A 17,850-nucleotide genomic window follows, 5' to 3' on the forward strand; every position below is an offset into this window, starting at 1 on the left:
CAACGGAAGTCGCTCTTTTTTTCTTTCTTGCTCAGCGCAAGTGACATTTAGGGAAGATAGTGTCTTGATTAGCACAAGTTACATTTAAGGGAAGTGGTTTTGAAGAAACTGCAGTGATTATGTTGCTGACCTCGCTTAGTTGCTGCCGTCAGTAAACGAAAGAATAGATGTATTGTGATTGAAGAACACAGGCGTTTCATAAAGAATATATCGCCTGGAAATAGGTTTGTCTATTTAAGTAATTCATTCTTTGTCCATTCCACTGGATAATTTTATTGCCAGTCAGTATTTGCCTGCCCAGTATGTGTGTCCGTCCGTGTGTGTCTGTCTCTGTCTGTACAGTGCATATTGTAATAAACCCAGGGTCGTTACATACATACATGTATGTATGTATGTATGTATGTATGTATGTATGTATGTATGTATGTATGTATGTATGTATGTATGTATGTATGTATGTATGTGTGTGTGTGTGTGTGTGTGTGTGTGTGTGTGTGTGTGTGTGTGTGTGTGTGTGTGTGTGTGTGTGTGTGTAAGATCTTGGCAATGTTGTGTGTGTGTGTGTGTGTGTGTGTAAGATCTTGGCAATGTTGTGTGTGTGTGTGTGTGTGTGTGTGTGTGTGGGTATGTGTAATGATGAGTGTGACGGGTGAATGTGTGTTACCTATCTGAGCTTGACCCAGCAGTAGAGGTAGGCTTTGTACTCCGTCCGTCAGACGAGTGATGGACTTCCTGGTGCAGGCCGTACATACAATTTTGTGTGCGTGTGCGCCTGAGGCCTGAGCAGCTATGAAAATGACTGTGGACCCAATAACAAATGTAAAACTGTATGAGACCAGAATGCAAATTGTAAAGTAGATCTTCAACCAAATTGTCATGTGATCGTGGCTAGCCAGTGTCAAATAAATTTGCCAGTCAGCGCCATAGAAGTATATTCTAAATTGGATGTGGTGGGTTGGCATGGTGATACTATAGCCATATATTCTAAATGGGATGTGGTGGGTTGGCATGGTGATTGGATGTGGTGGGTTGGCATGGTGATGCCATAGCCGTATATTCTAAATGGGATGTGGTGGGTTGGCATGATGATACCATAGCCATATATTTTGGGTGGGTTGGCATGGTGATACCATAGCTGTATATTCTAAATGGGATGTGGTGGGTTGGCATGGTGATACCATAGCCATATATTCTAAATGGGATGGGTTGGCATGGTGATACCATAGCCGTATATTCTAAATGTGGTGGGTTGGCATGGTGATACCATAGCCATATATTCTGGATGGGGTGGGGTGGCATGGTGATACCATAGCCATATATTTTGGGTGGGTTGGCATGGTGATACCATAGCTGTATATTCTAAATGGGATGGGGTGGGTTGGCATGGTGATACCATAGCCATATATTCTAAATGGGGTGGCATGGTGATACCATAGCTGTATATTCTAGATTGGATGTGGTGTGTTGGCATGGTAATACCATAGCAAATTCTAAATGGGATGGGGTGGGTTGGCATGGTGATACCATAGCTGTATATTCTAAATGGGATGGGTTGGCATGGTGATACCATAGCCATATATTCTAAATGGGGTGGGTTGGCATGGTGATACCATAGCCGTATATTCTAAATGGGGTGGGTTGGCATGGTGATACCATAGCCATATATTTTGGGTGGATTGGCATGGTGATACCATAGCTGTATATTCTAAATGGGTTGGAATGGTGATACCATAGCCATATATTCTAAATGGGGTGGGTTGGCATGGTGATACCATAGCTGTATATTCTAAATGGGGTGGGTTGGCATGGTGATACCATAGCCATATATTTTGGGTGGGTTGGCATGGTGATACCATAGCCATATATTCTAAATGGGTTGGCATGGTGATACCATAGCCGTATATTCTAGATGGGATGTGGTGTGTTGGCATGGTAATACCATAGCAAATTCTAAATGGGATGGGGTGGGTTGGCATGGTGATACCATAGCTGTATATTCTAAATGGGATGGGTTGGCATGGTGATACCATAGCCATACATTCTAAATGGGGTGGGTTGGCATGGTGATACCATAGCCATATATTCTGGATGGGGTGGGTTGGCATGGTGATACCATAACCATATATTTTGGTTGGTTGGCATGGTGATACCATAGCTGTATATTCTAAATGGGATGGGGTGGGTTGGCATGGTGATACCATAGCCATATATTCTAAATGGGGTGGGTTGGCATGGTGATACCATAGCCATATATTCTGGATGGGGTGGGTTGGCATGGTGATACCATAGCCATATATTTTGGGTGGGTTGGCATGGTGATACCATAGCTGTATATTCTAAATGGGATGGGGTGGGTTGGCATGGTGATACCATAGCCATATATTATAGATGGGATGTGGTGTGTTGGCATGGTAATACCATTGCAAATTCTAAATGGGATGGGGTGAGTTGGCATGGTGATGCCATATGTTCTAAATGGGATGATGTGGCATGGTAACACCATAGCCATATATTCTGGATGGGATGGGGTGGGTTGGCATGGTGATACCATAGCCATGTATTCTAAATGGGGTGGGTTGGCATGGTGATACTATAACCATATATTGTAAATGGGATGGGTTGGCATGGTGATACCATAGCCATATATTCTGGATGGGATGGGGTGGGTTGGCATGGTGATACCATAGCCGTATATTCTAAAATGGATGGGGTGTGTTTGCATGGTGATACCCTAGCCGTATATTCTAAATGGGATGGGTGTGTTGGCATGGTGATGCCATAGATTTTAAATGGAGTGGGTTGGCATGGTGATAGTTAAATCAATCTGCGTATGTTCTTTTGCCTCGACTGAATTTAGAAACTATAGATTCACTTATTTATAAATAAATAAGTGAGACAAAAATATTTTGCTCATGCTCTGTTGGCAGTACAGTAGAACTCATGAAAGTAGAGTATAGTAGACTGACTGATAAATGCATGTAGCTCACAGTCTAGTTCATCTTGGTTGGCACCCTGATATAAATCTCACACTTGTGGGTAGGATTTTAATAGTTAAAGGAAAACTCCACCCTAAAACGACCGTTTGGTACAGTATTTGTTCCATTAGTCCATTGTTGACATAGTCCCAACATGTTATGCTCGTCAGCAATCCAATTTTTAAGATAAGCAACTTTCAAAATAGAGACATCATCACCATATGATGCCGAATACGTCATACGGGGATGATTTCTGTATTTTGAAAGTAGCTTATCTTGAAAACTCGATTGCTGACAAGCAAAACCCTTTCCCTTTAAGTCTGTCAGGAGACGACAGTCTACAGTATGTCCTCTATTTTACCATCGTTGTCTTTGTTCTTTATGGGCTTTTATTGCTGGATTTAATTGACCACTTTTCTCCTTTCATTCTGTTCTTTCATCACAGTGAGTGTCCCAGTACTACCACACATAGAATGGAGACACACTGGGAGGATCTTGCCTTTCTGGATTCTAGAATGATGTGAGATATGACGGTTCTGGGAACCTTGGTGATTCTCTGCTCTCTTGGTGTTTTGTCCTCTTTTACCTGCCTAGTTGGAGTGTGAAGACGTGGATGTCATATTATAGTCGAGTTTGAACCTCACCCACCCCGAGGACTGAGGTAAGCAAACACAACCTACCTGGCCTACTGCTGCCACCTACAGGACCTTCCTGGTTTTGCCTGTTTGTGTGTCTATGGAATGGAGACATTGGATTGGTTTTCTTGTGTGTGTGTGTGTGTGTGTGTGTGTGTGTGTGTGTGTGTGTGTGTGTGTGTGTGTGTGTGTGTGTGTGTGTGTGTACTGTAGTCTCAAAATCTGCTTGTCAGCACTTTGTGTGTGTCTGCATGTCTGTCTATGACTCTGCTTTCTGTCTACATTAACATCTCTCCGCCTCCTCCATCTCATGTTCGGCCCTTCACCAACTACAGACCCTCCTCTGTCCTGGTTCCAGGCAACATGATGGAGCCCCTAGTGGACCGGCCCGGGCCCCAGATTGGAAGGTCCTCTCTAGGGGAGAGAATGGCCTCCTGCTGCTCCTACAGAACCCTCCAGGCTTGGCTCCCCATCCTCACCTGGTTACCCAAGTAGGTGTCCCACCCTCATCTCTTTCTCTGGTGATGAGAGACAAAGGCTGCCCAGCTAGCACATAATGTTCTGCGAACCATGTGTTTTTGTTGAAGGAATTTAATTCCTCTGTTTTAATTCCCAATTCAAATTAAACACTGTCAATTCATAAGAATTTGTAAGACCCTTATTTTATAGGAATGGACAGAGTCACAGTCTTAAAGTCAAGTAACATCCTTTATTCAAGAGAGTACTGAGTTCATACACATTTTACCACAGGTTATAAACTGAAAATGACGTCAGCGTTTTCTAAATGTTCCTTCTCTTCTTGACACTGGTAGAAAGGCTCTATAGCTCTCAAGCCTTCCCTTCCCTCCTCGCCTAGAGCCTAGGTCAGTCAGTGTAGATAAGCAGCCTAGACAGTCTGGATTCATAGTTCATTCATTTGTACCAAGGAACAGACTGTCATTGTTCAAAACTCTTGACTACATTCACTACATTATATTCAATACTGGGAGCAAGAGAGAAAGTTCATACATGTACAGTAGCATAATAGTATTCGGATTAGTCAGTCCTGATTGAAATGTATACATAATTAGTCATCATTGATAAAAATTCCCTTAACAGTTTCTTAGGTGGAAACGTCAGTAATTCAGCATTACGTTTTCTACAGGTTTCTTCATGGTTCGATTTAAAGTCATGTTCTCAGAACATTAAGAGAACCTTCCATAAAAACCACGAGAAAACATTAGTAAAGTTCAAAGAACGTTCTTATGGTATCACCATGCCAACCCAAACATATACATTCCGTTCTCAGCGTCAACAAAACTCTCTCCTTTATTTTTTAAACATAATGTTCAGTTGTTGGCCCATGCCCACTAGTTGGCCAACCCTGATCTTAATGAGGGGTTGATTACTTTGATATGGGGTCTAAATGAGCTAAAAGGAACAGCTTTGAAAGAGTTAAGAAAACATGGCCTGCTAGCTCCATCCTGGTGGCGCAGTGGACTAATTCCATGGATAGAGAACAGAAGAGCATAGATTTGAATGTCACTGACTCCTTGCCACAATAAAAAAAAGAAATGTATTTGCATGATTGATACTTAGGACACATGTAAATTCACATGCTTATCTGTGCTGGGAGTTCAGAACAGTGAACCCAAACTAAACTAGCATATGCTTATCTGTGCTGGGAGTTCAGAACAGTGAACCCAAACTAAACTAGCATATGCTTATCTGTGCTGGGAGTTCAGAACAGTGAACCCAAACTAAACTAGCATATTCTTATCTGTGCTGGGAGTTCAGAACAGTGAACCCAAACTAAACTAGCATATTCTTATCTGTGCTGGGAGTTCAGAACAGTGAACCCAAACTAAACTAGCATATTCTTATCTGTGCTGGGAGTTCAGAACAGTGAACCCAAACTAAACTAGCATATTCTTATCTGTGCTGGGAGTTCAGAACAGTGAACCCAAACTAAACTAGCAGGGTTATTAAGGCTTATTGAAGCATGTTGTCTGAACGTTATTTATTTACTGTCAAATATGTCTTGGTCTCTGTGTCTCTCTCTCTTTCAATCTAAATCCTTGGGGAGCTAACACAAGTCTTTCTGTGTTTTCTCCACCTCCAGGTACAGGCTGAGCTGGCTCCAGATGGACCTGATAGCAGGTCTCACCGTGGGTCTAACCACCGTACCACAGGCCCTGGCTTATGCTGAGGTGGCTGGCCTACCTGTACAGGTGAGAGGGAGGTGCCAGGGGTGGGGGTTTGTCTGTACAGGTGAGAGGGAGGAGCCAGGGGCAGGGGTTTGTCTGTACAGGTGAGAGGGAGGGGCTGGGGGCAGGGTATATCTGTACAGGTGAGAGGGAGGAGCCAGGGGCAGGGGTTTGTCTGTACAGGTGAGATGGAGGGACAGGGGCAGGGGTTTGTCTGTACAGGTGAGAGGGAGGAGCTGGGGGTGGGATTTAATCTGTACAGGTGAGAGGGAGGAGCAAGGGGCAGGGTATATCTGTACAGGTGAGAGGGAGGTGCCAGGGGTGGGATTTAATCTGTACAGGTGAGAGGGAGGAGCAAGGGGCAGGGTATATCTGTACAGGTGAGAGGGAGGAGTCGGGGTTAAATAGTTAGGCCTACCTGTACTGGTGAGTGGTAGTAGAAATACCTGCTATATCTCTGGGACAAGGCCTCTCACGCCAGAAGGATCACATGCTGTTTCTAGTGTTGTATTAATAAACTTTTGGCACACCTGTTGTTACATTATCCAACCCCTCACAGTAAGCATAGTTGAGTGTAATGTTGAACATGTTATTGGATCATATAGCTTTATAGACCTCAGTGTGCATCCCAAATGGCACCCTATGTCCTATATAGTGCACTACTTTTGACCGGAGCCCTATGGGGGAATGAATAGTTTAGATAATAGGGACACAGTTGGGACACAGTTCATAGGCCTGAGTGTCTATAGACCATAGTCATCAAGTCCTCTCATGTTTTAGTACACTACAGCTTTACCTCGGGGACTCTTTTACCTGCTACCTGACATAACACTCTTCTCCCTCCATTTTCTCCTACAATCCCCCTCACTTCTCCTCTACTCTCTTTTTGTTTCCTACCCAGACCCCTCTCTCTCTCTCTACCTCTCTACCTCCTCTCTCTCTCTCTGTCTCTCTCTCTGTCTCTGTCTCTCTCTCTGTCTCTCTCTCTGTCTCTCTCTCTGTCTCTCTCTCTCTCTCTCTCTCTCTCTCTCTCTCTCTCGCTCTCTGTCTCTCTCGCTCTCTCTCTCGCTCTCGCTCTCTCTCGCTCTCTCGCTCTCTCTCTCTCGCTCTCTCTCTCGCTCGCTCTCTCGCTCTCTCTCGCTCTCTCTCGCTCTCTCTCTCTCTCGCTCTCTCTCGCTCTCTCTCGCTCTCTCTCTCGCTCTCTCTCTCTCGCTCTCTCTCGCGCTCTCTCTCGCGCTCTCTCTCGCGCTCTCTCTCGCGCTCTCTCTCTCGCTCTCTCTCTCGCTCTCTCTCTCGCTCTCTCAATTCAAGGGGTTTTATTGGCATGGGAATCATATGTTTACGTTGCCAAGTGAAATGGATGAACAAACGTGAAATAAACACTAAAAACTAACAGTAAACATTACACTCACACATTTTCCAAAATAATAAAGACATTTCAAATGTCATGTTATGTCTATATACAGTGTTGTAGCGATGTGCAAATAGTTAGTTAAAGTACAACATGGAAAATAAATACATATGGATTGTATTTACAATGGTGTTTGTTCTTCACTGGTTGCCCTTTTCTTGTGGCAACAGGTCACAAATCTTGCTGATGTGATGGAACACTGTGGTATTTCACCCAGTAGATATGGGAGTTTATCAAAATTGGATTCGTTTTCGAATTCTTTGTGGGTCTGTGTAATCTGAAGGAAATATATGTCTCTAATATGGTCATACATTGGGCAGGAGGTTAGGAAGTGCAGCTCTCTCTACTTCCTTTAAGTCAAATTATCCCCCTCTCTACAGTACGGCTTGTACTCAGCCTTCATGGGTGGGTTCATCTATACGTTTCTGGGAACCTCCAAGGATGTAACCCTGGGTCCTACTGCCATCATGTCCCTGCTGTGTGCCTCCTACGTGGGGGGAGATCCGGTCCGAGCCGTCCTCCTCAGCTTGATCTGTGGAACCATACAGACCGCCATGGCTCTACTACGTTTGGGTAGGGGAGAAATAATAGTTTGTTGTAGAATGTCTTCAAGATCATCCTCATAGTTCTGGTTCTAGATCATCCTCATAGTTCTGGTTCTAGATCACCCTCGTAGTTCTGGTTCTAGATCACCCTCATAGTTCTGGTTCTAGATCACCCTTGTAGTTCTGGTTCTAGATCAACCTCGTAGTCATGGTTCTAGATCAACCTTGTAGTCCTGGTTCTAGATCACCCTCGTAGTTCTGGTTCTAGATCACCCTCGTAGTTCTGGTTCTAGATCACCCTCGTAGTTATGGTTCTAGATGAACCTCGTAGTCCTGGTTCTAGATGAACCTTGTAGTCCTGGTTCTAGATCATCCTCGTAGTTCTGGTTCGAGATCACCCTCGTAGTTCTGGTTCGGGATCATCATAGTGCTGGTTCTAGATTACCCTCATAGTTATGGTTCTAGATCACCCTCATAGTTATGGTTCTAGATCATCCTCATAGTTATGGTTCTAGATTACCCGCATAGTCCTGGTTCTAGATCACCCTCGTAGTCCTGGTTCTAGATTAACCTCGTAGTCCTGGTTCTAGATGAACCTCGTAGTCCTGGTTCTACATGAACCTCGTAGTCCTGGTTCTAGATGAACCTTGTAGTCCTGGTTCTAGATCATCCTCGTAGTTCTGGTTCGAGATCACCCTCGTAGTTCTGGTTCGGGATCATCATAGTGCTGGTTCTAGATTACCCTCATAGTTATGGTTCTAGATTACCCTCATAGTTATGGTTCTAGATCATCCTCATAGTTCTGGTTCTAGATCATCCTCAAAGTTCTATTTCTAGATCATTTCTGGTTTCAGGGTTTCTTCTGGACTTCATCTCATTTCCGGTGATCAAAGGCTTCACCTGTGCTGCCGCGGTAACCATAGGCTTCGGTCAAGTCAAGGTGAGACACACACACACACACACACAATCCCTGTGTGAGGACAGTGCTAATCCAGTGTTGTTTTGTCTCCAGAATGTGCTGGGACTGAAGGACATACCTCATGAGTTCTTCCTGCAGGTCTACTACACCTTCTACAGGATACCTGAGACCAGGTAGAGTAGAGGACTGGTCTACACCTTCTACAGGAAACCCGAGACCAGGTAGAGTAGAGGACTGGTCTACACCTTCTACAGGAAACCCGAGACCAGGTAGAGTAGAGGACTGGTCTACACCTTCTACAGGAAACCCGAGACCAGGTAGAGTAGAGGACTGGTCTACACCTTCTACAGGAAACCCGAGACCAGGTAGAGTAGAGGACTGGTCTACACCTTCTACAGGAAACCCGAGACCAGGTAGAGTAGAGGACTGGTCTACACCTTCTACAGGAAACCTGAGACCAGGTAGAGTAGAGGACTGGTCTACACCTTCTACAGGAAACCTGAGACCAGGTAGAGTAGGCCTACAGTAGGCTACACTTTTGTGTGTGTGTGTGTAATGTTGTTGTAACGTGTGTGTGTAATGTTGTAATGTGTGTGTGTTTGTGTAATATCATTGTAACGTGTGTGTGTAATGTTGTAATGTGTGTGTGTGTGTAATGTTGTAACGTGTGTGTGTGTGTGTTGTGTGTGTGTGTGTGTGTGTGTGTGTGTAATATCGTTGTAATGTGTGTGTGTGTGTGTGTAGGATAGGAGACGTGGTTCTAGGTCTGCTGTGTCTGGGTCTGCTGGTGACGTTGCAGTGGATGAAGAGTACCCTGGAACCCCCGTCAGAACAGGAGGCCCTCCTCACCAGGGCAGCTCACAGTCTGGTCTGGGGCATCGCTACCGGTCAGGAGGGGGAGGGGGGTGTGTGTGTGAGAGAGAGAGAGAGAGAGAGAGAGAGAGTATAATGTGTGTGTCTCCCCACCTCAGTGCGTAATGCGTTGGTCGTAGTGGCGGCGACCTTCCTGGCGTTCTCATGGAACGCGTTTGGCTCACCGGTCTTCACCATTACCGGGAAAACATCCCAGGGCCTGCCGCCGTTCAGAGCCCCTCCCCTCTCCGAGACCACGCCCAACGGTACCAGCATCAGCTTCGGAGAGATCATAGAGGTGAGTAACAGACCAATAGGGATACAGGGTGGGGGAGTGGCAGGTGGACAGACCAATAGGGATACAGGGTGGGGGAGTGGCAGGTGGACAGACCAATAGGGATACAGGGTGGGGGAGTGGCAGGTGGACAGACCAATAGGGATACAGGGTGGGGGAGTGGCAGGTGGACAGACCAATAGGGATACAGGGTGGGGGAGTGGCAGGTGGACAGACCAATAGGGATACAGGGTGGGGGAGTGGCAGGTGGACAGACCAATAGGGATACAGGGTGGGGGAGTGGCAGGTGGACAGACCAATAGGGATACAGGGTGGGGGAGTGGCAGGTGGATGGACCAATAGGGATACAGAGTTGACACTGGAGAGTGGGTGTCGTAATTTAGTTATCACCGTTGGGGAGAGCAGGGGGAGAGTGAGCCAATGATGTTACAGTATTGATTTGTTAGTGTTGAGTTGTCACAGTATTATGTTTCCAATTAGGTTACAGTGAAAAGTAACAAGCTATTACAGCAAAGGTCCCCAGTCGCTCTTGGTCAGTATGCTAAGCCAATCAGGGAACAGTAATTAGTCATTAGAACTCCGTTGTCCAATCACATCTCGGATATGAGTGATTGAAAACCCCTTCTGACCAATCCCGTGGCAGGATTTTGGAGGAGGGCTGGCTGTCATCCCCTTCATGGGAGTACTGGAGAGCATTGCCATCGCTAAAGCCTTCGGTGAGAGCTGTGTGTGTGTGTGTTTGTGTGTGTGTGTGTTTGTGCGATGTTAATGGTGCGCTCTTTCTGTACCAACGTGTGTTGTTAAATGTTGATTATTATTTTATGATTGTTATTTATTTGACCAGAGAAGTCACATTGAGGATGGAATATCTCAAAAATCTTGCATAATTATTCTGTTTCTCTATCTTCTTTGCTTTTAAGTGAGTTTAAATGCACTTTGAATAAAGTTTGATTTGATTTGAATCCCCAGCCAGTCAGAATGACTATAGGATCAATGCCAACCAGGAACTGTTTGCTATTGGTCTAACCAACATTATGGGATCCTTCGTCTCAGCCTATCCGGTCACAGGAAGCTTCGGAAGGTGTGTGTGCATTAGTGTTGCCATGACACCAGTATGGTGATACGAGGAAGTAAGGAAACTAAGGAAACACAACATGAAGCAGACTGAAGCTCTTCAAACAGTCCTAATGTTGGAAACCAACAGCCTGATGTTGTCACCCAGAATCACATTTGTTTATTTTGCAAGTTGTACCACACAATATGTTACAAAAGTAGGTTTTAAAGGAGTTTAGTCTGCTTAGTGTTTTATTTTTTGCCATGGAAAATACTGACAACACTATTGTGTTTCCTGTGTAGTGTGTGTTTGTGTTAGATACACGCTCATGTATAATCTGCCCATGTTCAGGACTGCAGTGAACTCCCAGACAGGGGTGTGTACACCAGCCGGAGGCATAGTCACTGGTAAGACAGAATTTACTACAAATATCCCTCCCTTTTCTCTTTCTCTCTCTCCTATCCATCCATCTTTCTCTCTCTCCTATCCATCCATCTTTCTCTCTCTCCTATCCATCCATCTTTCTCTCTCTCCTATCCATCCATCTTTCTCTCTCTCCTATCCATCCATCTTTCTCTCTCTCTCTGTACTGTACTGCAATGTTGTTGTAGTATAGTTATTTACTGTATAATACTGCAGTACACTTGTAATTATTGTGTAGTGTCTGACGCCCCCTGGTGTTGAGGTGTAGTAGTTAGTATACTGTAATTAATGTGTGGTATCTGTCTGGTGTTGAGGTGTGGTAGTGTATTGTGTAGTAGTTAGTATACTGTAATTAATGTGTGGTATCTGTCTGGTGTTGAGGTGTGGTAGTGTATTGTGTAGTAGTTAGTATACTGTAATTAATGTGTGGTATCTGTCTGGTGTTGAGGTGTGGTAGTGTATTGTGTAGTAGTTAGTATACTGTAATTAATGTGTGGTATCTGTCTGGTGTTGAGGTGTGGTAGTGCTGTTGTCCCTGGCCTTCCTGATGCCAGCATTCTACTACATCCCTAAAGCCTCTCTGGCAGCAGTCATCATCTGTGCTGTGGCTCCCCTGGTCGACTACCGTGTCGTCATGCAGTTCTGGAGGATACGCAGTGAGTCGTTTGTGTTGAATCTGTGTGTTTGTCTCACAGTTTTTACATCTTTGTGTGTCAGTGTGTATTTCAAATCTGTGTGTGTGTGTTTTCAAATCTGTGTGTCTGTGTCTTAGAGCTTGATCTGGTGCCGTTCCTGATCACCTTCCTGTTGAGTTTCTGGGAGGTGCAGTACGGCATTGTGGGAGGTGTAGTTGTTTCTGGACTCATGCTGCTCTACAATGTAGCCAGGCCCAGCATAAAGGTAATGTGTATGTGTGCGTGCATGATACTATGGGTTGTGTCTGTGTGTAACAGGTGTGTTCTCTCTGTGTGTACAGGTGTGTTCTCTCTGTGTGTACAGGTGTGTTCTCTCTGTGTGTACAGGTGTGTTCTCTCTGTGTGTAACAGGTGTGTTCTCTCTGTGTGTAACAGGTGTCTGTGTTCTCTCTGTGTAACAGGTGTGTGTGTTCTCTCTGTGTGTAACAGGTGTGTGTGTTCTCTCTGTGTGTAACAGGTGTGTGTGTTCTCTCTGTGTGTAACAGGTGTGTTCTCTCTGTGTGTAACAGGTGTGTGTGTTCTCTCTGTGTGTACAGGTGTGTTCTCTCTGTGTGTAACAGGTGTGTGTGTTCTCTCTGTGTGTAACAGGTGTGTGTGTTCTCTCTGTGTGTAACAGGTGTGTGTGTGTTCTCTCTGTGTGTAACAGGTGTGTGTGTGTTCTCTCTGTGTGTAACAGGTGTGTGTGTTCTCTCTGTGTGTAACAGGTGTGTGTGTTCTCTCTGTGTGTAACAGGTGTGTGTGTTCTCTCTGTGTGTAACAGGTGTGTGTGTTCTCTCTGTGTGTAACAGGTGTGTGTGTTCTCTCTGTGTGTAACAGGTGTGTGTGTTCTCTCTGTGTGTACAGCTATGTGTGTAACAGGTGTGTTCTCTCTGTGTGTAATAGGTGTGTGTGTGTGTTCTCTCTGTGTGTACAGGTGTGTGTGTTCTCTCTGTGTGTAATAGGTGTGTGTGTTCTCTCTGTGTGTAATAGGTGTGTGTGTGTGTGTTCTCTCTGTGTGTACAGGTGTGTGTGTTCTCTCTGTGTGTAACAGGTGTGTGTGTTCTCTCTGTGTGTAACAGGTGTGTGTGTTCTCTCTGTGTGTACAGGTGTGTGTTCTCTCTGTGTGTAACAGGTGTGTTCTCTCTGTGTGTAACAGGTGTGTGTGTGTGTGTGTTCTCTCTGTGTGTAATAGGTGTGTGTGTGTGTTCTCTCTGTGTGTACAGGTGTGTGTGTTCTCTCTGTGTGTACAGGTGTGTGTTCTCTCTGTGTGTAACAGTGTGTGTGTGTTCTCTCTGTGTGTAACAGGTGTGTTCTCTCTGTGTGTAACAGGTGTGTGTGTTCTCTCTGTGTGTAACAGGTGTGTGTGTTCTCTCTGTGTAACAGGTGTGTGTGTGTGTTTCTCTGTGTGTAACAGGTGTGTGTGTGTTCTCTCTGTGTGTAACAGTGTGTGTGTGTTCTCTCTGTGTGTAACAGGTGTGTGTGTTCTCTCTGTGTGTAACAGGTGTGTGTGTGTGTGTGTGTGTTCTCTCTGTGTGTAACAGGTGTGGTGTGTGTGTGTTTCTCTGTGTGTAACAGGTGTGTGTTCTCTCTGTAACAGGTGTGTGTGTTCTCTCTGTGTGTAACAGGTGGTGTGTGTGTACAGGTGTGTGTTCTCTCTGTGTGTAACAGGTGTGTGTGTTCTCTCTGTGTGTAACAGGTGTGTGTGTTCTCTCTGTGTGTACAGGTGTGTGTGTGTGTTCTCTGTGTGTACAGGTGTGTTCTCTCTGTGTGTAACAGGTGTGTGTGTTCTCTCTGTGTGTACAGGTGTGTGTTCTCTCTGTGTGTAACAGGTGGTGTGTGTGTTCTCTCTGTGTGTAACAGGTGTGTGTGTGTGTTCTCTCTGTGTGTAACAGGTGTGTGTGTGTTCTCTCTGTGTGTACAGGTGTGTTCTCTCTGTGTGTAACAGGTGTGTGTGTGTTCTCTCTGTGTGTACAGGTGTGTGTTCTCTCTGTGTGTACAGGTGTGTGTTCTCTCTGTGTGTAACAGGTGTGTGTGTGTGTGTTCTCTCTGTGTGTACAGGTGTGTGTTCTCTCTGTGTGTAACAGGTGTGTGTGTGTGTGTTCTCTCTGTGTGTAACAGGTGTGTGTGTGTGTGTGTTCTCTCTGTGTGTAACAGGTGTGTGTGTGTGTTCTCTCTGTGTGTAACAGGTGTGTGTTCTCTCTGTGTGTACAGGTGTGTGTTCTCTCTGTGTGTAACAGGTGTGTGTGTGTGTGTTCTCTCTGTGTGTAACAGGTGGTGTGTGTGTTCTCTCTGTGTGTAACAGGTGTGTGTGTGTGTTCTCTCTGTGTGTAACAGGTGTGTGTGTGTGTTCTCTCTGTGTGTACAGGTGTGTGTGTGTTCTCTCTGTGTGTACAGGTGTGTGTGTGTTCTCTCTGTGTGTACAGTGTGTGTGTGTTCTCTCTGTGTGTAACAGGTGTGTGTGTGTGTTCTCTCTGTGTGTACAGGTGTGTGTGTTCTCTCTGTGTAACAGGTGTGTGTGTGTGTTCTCTCTGTGTAACAGGTGTGTGTGTGTTCTCTCTGTGTGTACAGGTGTGTGTGTGTTCTCTCTGTGTGTAACAGGTGTGTGTTCTCTCTGTGTGTAACAGGTGTGTGTGTGTGTGTGTGTTCTCTCTGTGTGTAACAGGTGTGTGTGTGTGTTCTCTCTGTGTGTAACAGGTGTGTGATCATGGTGTTTTGGTGATGGAGTTAGATAGTGGACTCAGTTTCCCCTCCACAGAGTACCTCAACACTGTCCTATACACTCAGGCACTGCAGGGTAAGAGAGAGAGTGTGTATTCTGGAATGCTGGAACATTGTTAATGTGGGAGGCAATCCGTCTGCCTAGGGAGACCAATCTTTCCTCCTCTTGTGCGTGCCCCCCTTCTCTCCTCTCCCCCTCCCTGTCTCCCTCAGCCTCTCCTCCTAGGTCAGTGGTCCTGGACTGTCATCATGTCAATACTGTAGACTATACAGTTGTCAACGAGCTCAGGGACCTGCTACGACAGTTCAAACTACGAGGGGTCGGACTCATCTTCTCTGGCCTGCAGGTACTGACTGACTGGGTGTGTTCTGGCCTGCAGGTACTGACTGACTGGGTGTGTTCTGGCCTGCAGGTACTGACTGACTGGGTGTGTTCTGGCCTGCAGGTACTGACTGACTGGGTGTGTTCTGGCCTGCAGGTACTGACTGACTGGGTGTGTTCTGGCCTGCAGGTACTGACTGACTGGGTGTGTTCTGGCCTGCAGGTACTGACTGACTGGGTGTGTTCTGGCCTGCAGGTACTGACTGACTGGGTGTGTTCTGGCCTGCAGGTACTGACTGACTGGGTGTGTTCTGGCCTGCAGGTACTGACTGACTGGGTGTGTTCTGGCCTGCAGGTACTGACTGACTGGGTGTGTTCTGGCCTGCAGGTACTGACTGACTGGGTGTGTTCTGACCTGCAGGTTCTGACTGGGTGTGTTCTGACCTGCAGGTACTGACTGACTGGGTGTGTTCTGGCCTGCAGGTACTGACTGACTGGGTGTGTTCTGGCCTGCAGGTACTGACTGACTGGGTGTGTTCTGACCTGCAGGTACTGACTGACTGGGTGTGTTCTGACCTGCAGGTACTGACTGACTGGGTGTGTTCTGGCCTGCAGGTACTGACTGACTGGGTGTGTTCTGGCCTGCAGGTACTGACTGACTGGGTGTGTTCTGGCCTGCAGGTACTGACTGACTGGGTGTGTTCTGGCCTGCAGGTACTGACTGACTGGGTGTGTTCTGACCTGCAGGTACTGACTGACTGGGTGTGTTCTGACCTGCAGGTACTGACTGACTGGGTGTGTTCTGACCTGCAGGTACTGACTGACTGGGTGTGTTCTGGCCTGCAGGTACTGACTGACTGGGTGTGTTCTGACCTGCAGGTGACCTGACTGACTGACTGGGTGTGTTCTGACCTGCAGGTACTGACTGACTGGGTGTGTTCTGGCCTGCAGGTACTGACTGACTGGGTGTGTTCTGCCTGCAGGTACTGACTGACTGGGTGTGTTCTGACCTGCAGGTACTGACTGACTGGGTGTGTTCTGGCCTGCAGGTACTGACTGACTGGGTGTGTTCTGGCCTGCAGGTACTGACTGACTGGGTGTGTTCTGGCCTGCAGGTACTGACTGACTGGGTGTGTTCTGGCCTGCAGGTACTGACTGACTGGGTGTGTTCTGGCCTGCAGGTACTGACTGACTGGGTGTGTTCTGGCCTGCAGGTACTGACTGACTGGGTGTGTTCTGACCTGCAGGTACTGACTGACTGGGTGTGTTCTGGCCTGCAGGTACTGACTGACTGGGTGTGTTCTGGCCTGCAGGTACTGACTGACTGGGTGTGTTCTGACCTGCAGGTACTGACTGACTGGGTGTGTTCTGGCCTGCAGGTACTGACTGACTGGGTGTGTTCTGACCTGCAGGTACTGACTGACTGGGTGTGTTCTGGCCTGCAGGTACTGACTGACTGGGTGTGTTCTGGCCTGCAGGTACTGACTGACTGGGTGTGTTCTGACCTGCAGGTACTGACTGACTGGGTGTGTTCTGACCTGCAGGTACTGACTGACTGGGTGTGTTCTGGCCTGCAGGTACTGACTGACTGGGTGTGTTCTGACCTGCAGGTACTGACTGACTGGGTGTGTTCTGGCCTGCAGGTACTGACTGACTGGGTGTGTTCTGGCCTGCAGGTACTGACTGACTGACTGGGTGTGTTCTGGCCTGCAGGTACTGACTGACTGGGTGTGTTCTGGCCTGCAGGTACTGACTGACTGGGTGTGTTCTGGCCTGCAGGTACTGACTGACTGGGTGTGTTCTGGCCTGCAGGTACTGACTGACTGACTGGGTGTGTTCTGGCCTGCAGGTACTGACTGACTGGGTGTGTTCTGGCCTGCAGGTACTGACTGACTGACTGGGTGTGTTCTGGCCTGCAGGTACTGACTGACTGGGTGTGTTCTGACCTGCAGGTACATGAGTTCACCAACACTGATGAAGTATAATCAGACTGATTGCAACTGTCTCTTCTCTTCTCTCTGTCTCTCTCTCTTCTCTTCTCTCTGTCTCTCTCTCTTCTCTTCTCTCTGTCTCTCTCTCTTCTCTTCTCTCTGTCTCTCTCTCTTCTCTTCTCTCTGTCTCTCTCTCTTCTCTTCTCTCTGTCTCTCTCTCTTCTCTTCTCTCTGTCTCTCTCTCTTCTCTTCTCTCTGTCTCTCTCTCTTCTCTTCTCTCTGTCTCTCTCTCTTCTCTTCTCTCTGTCTCTCTCTCTTCTCTTCCCTCGGTCTTCCTCTCTCAGTATTCGGTCTTGGAGGTCCTGTTGGCAGCAGACCTGCCGGATCTTAGACACACCGCCAGTGTGGAGGCGGCACTAACCATCCTATCGGGTAGCACTCAGTGACTGACACTACAACCAACCAATCACAGACGAGAACAGTGATATATATATATATATATATATTTTTTTATGCTGTCCTGAACCAATCCCTGCTGAGTGCACCGATTACACTCGACTCAACGGACCCTGACACTGAAATCAGAATGATTGGTATGGATCTGGACCAATCAGGGTACAGCAGTGGCCAAGAATGTCCCGCCCCCTCACCAATTGATTGGCTGTCGAGCAGTTGACAGGTTGTCAATCCCCTTTTTTAACCAAACATGAGAACCGATCTCTTATGCTTTTCCACTTTGAAGATGCTGCTGTGTGATCGGTTTCTTCTTGTAGCTTTTATAATGACTTTTATGTTGTTGAAGTTATCTGTAGACACTGATCAAGTCTAGAGTAGGTTTGTGGTTTCTATCACTAATGGACATTTGAATGTCTCTGTGTGCAGTTTGAAGGTAGTTTCAGGCCCATTGCTA

The 17,850-nt window shown here is 46.6% G+C and overlaps 1 protein-coding gene and 3 long non-coding RNA genes across 53 annotated transcripts; 3 read left to right on the top strand and 1 right to left on the bottom strand.

Moving 5' to 3' along the window:
- Positions 1-17,123, top strand: slc26a11 (solute carrier family 26 member 11). 50 transcript variants are annotated; one of them, XM_052528650.1, is made up of 22 exons: positions 1-224; positions 3,421-3,636; positions 3,969-4,101; positions 5,712-5,820; positions 7,588-7,780; positions 8,607-8,692; positions 8,765-8,844; positions 9,416-9,558; positions 9,643-9,821; positions 10,462-10,534; positions 10,788-10,899; positions 11,224-11,279; positions 11,811-11,951; positions 12,068-12,195; positions 14,664-14,763; positions 14,901-15,430; positions 15,493-15,558; positions 15,625-15,888; positions 16,059-16,421; positions 16,455-16,586; positions 16,723-16,821; positions 16,929-17,123. In XM_052528650.1, exons 3-22 carry the CDS (start codon positions 3,974-3,976, stop codon positions 16,992-16,994), a joined length of 3,048 nt encoding a protein of 1,015 aa, XP_052384610.1. In that variant the 5' UTR covers positions 1-224; positions 3,421-3,636; positions 3,969-3,973; the 3' UTR covers positions 16,995-17,123. The 50 variants fall into 50 exon arrangements, with proteins under 50 accessions (XP_052384610.1, XP_052384609.1, XP_052384604.1 ...); XM_052528649.1 differs by having other exon boundaries at positions 16,059-16,256; positions 16,290-16,586; XM_052528655.1 differs by having other exon boundaries at positions 2-224; positions 16,488-16,586.
- On the top strand, positions 12,301-13,218 carry LOC127932659 (uncharacterized). The gene is made up of 3 exons (XR_008146302.1): positions 12,301-12,341; positions 12,579-12,806; positions 12,993-13,218. It is a non-coding gene; the product is annotated as an uncharacterized LOC127932659 (long non-coding RNA).
- On the top strand, positions 13,950-14,340 carry LOC127932663 (uncharacterized). Its single transcript, XR_008146308.1, has 3 exons — positions 13,950-14,093; positions 14,156-14,206; positions 14,272-14,340. It is a non-coding gene; the product is annotated as an uncharacterized LOC127932663 (long non-coding RNA).
- On the bottom strand, positions 15,356-16,750 carry LOC127932656 (uncharacterized). Its single transcript, XR_008146296.1, has 3 exons — positions 16,614-16,750; positions 15,586-15,684; positions 15,356-15,391 (listed from the first exon to the last, which is right to left on the bottom strand). It is a non-coding gene; the product is annotated as an uncharacterized LOC127932656 (long non-coding RNA).
- Positions 17,124-17,850: the final 727 nt, after the last annotated feature.

This window comes from Oncorhynchus keta, chromosome 10, assembly GCF_023373465.1.
Source record: "Oncorhynchus keta strain PuntledgeMale-10-30-2019 chromosome 10, Oket_V2, whole genome shotgun sequence".
In the NCBI taxonomy this organism is placed as follows: Eukaryota; Metazoa; Chordata; class Actinopteri; order Salmoniformes; family Salmonidae; genus Oncorhynchus; species Oncorhynchus keta.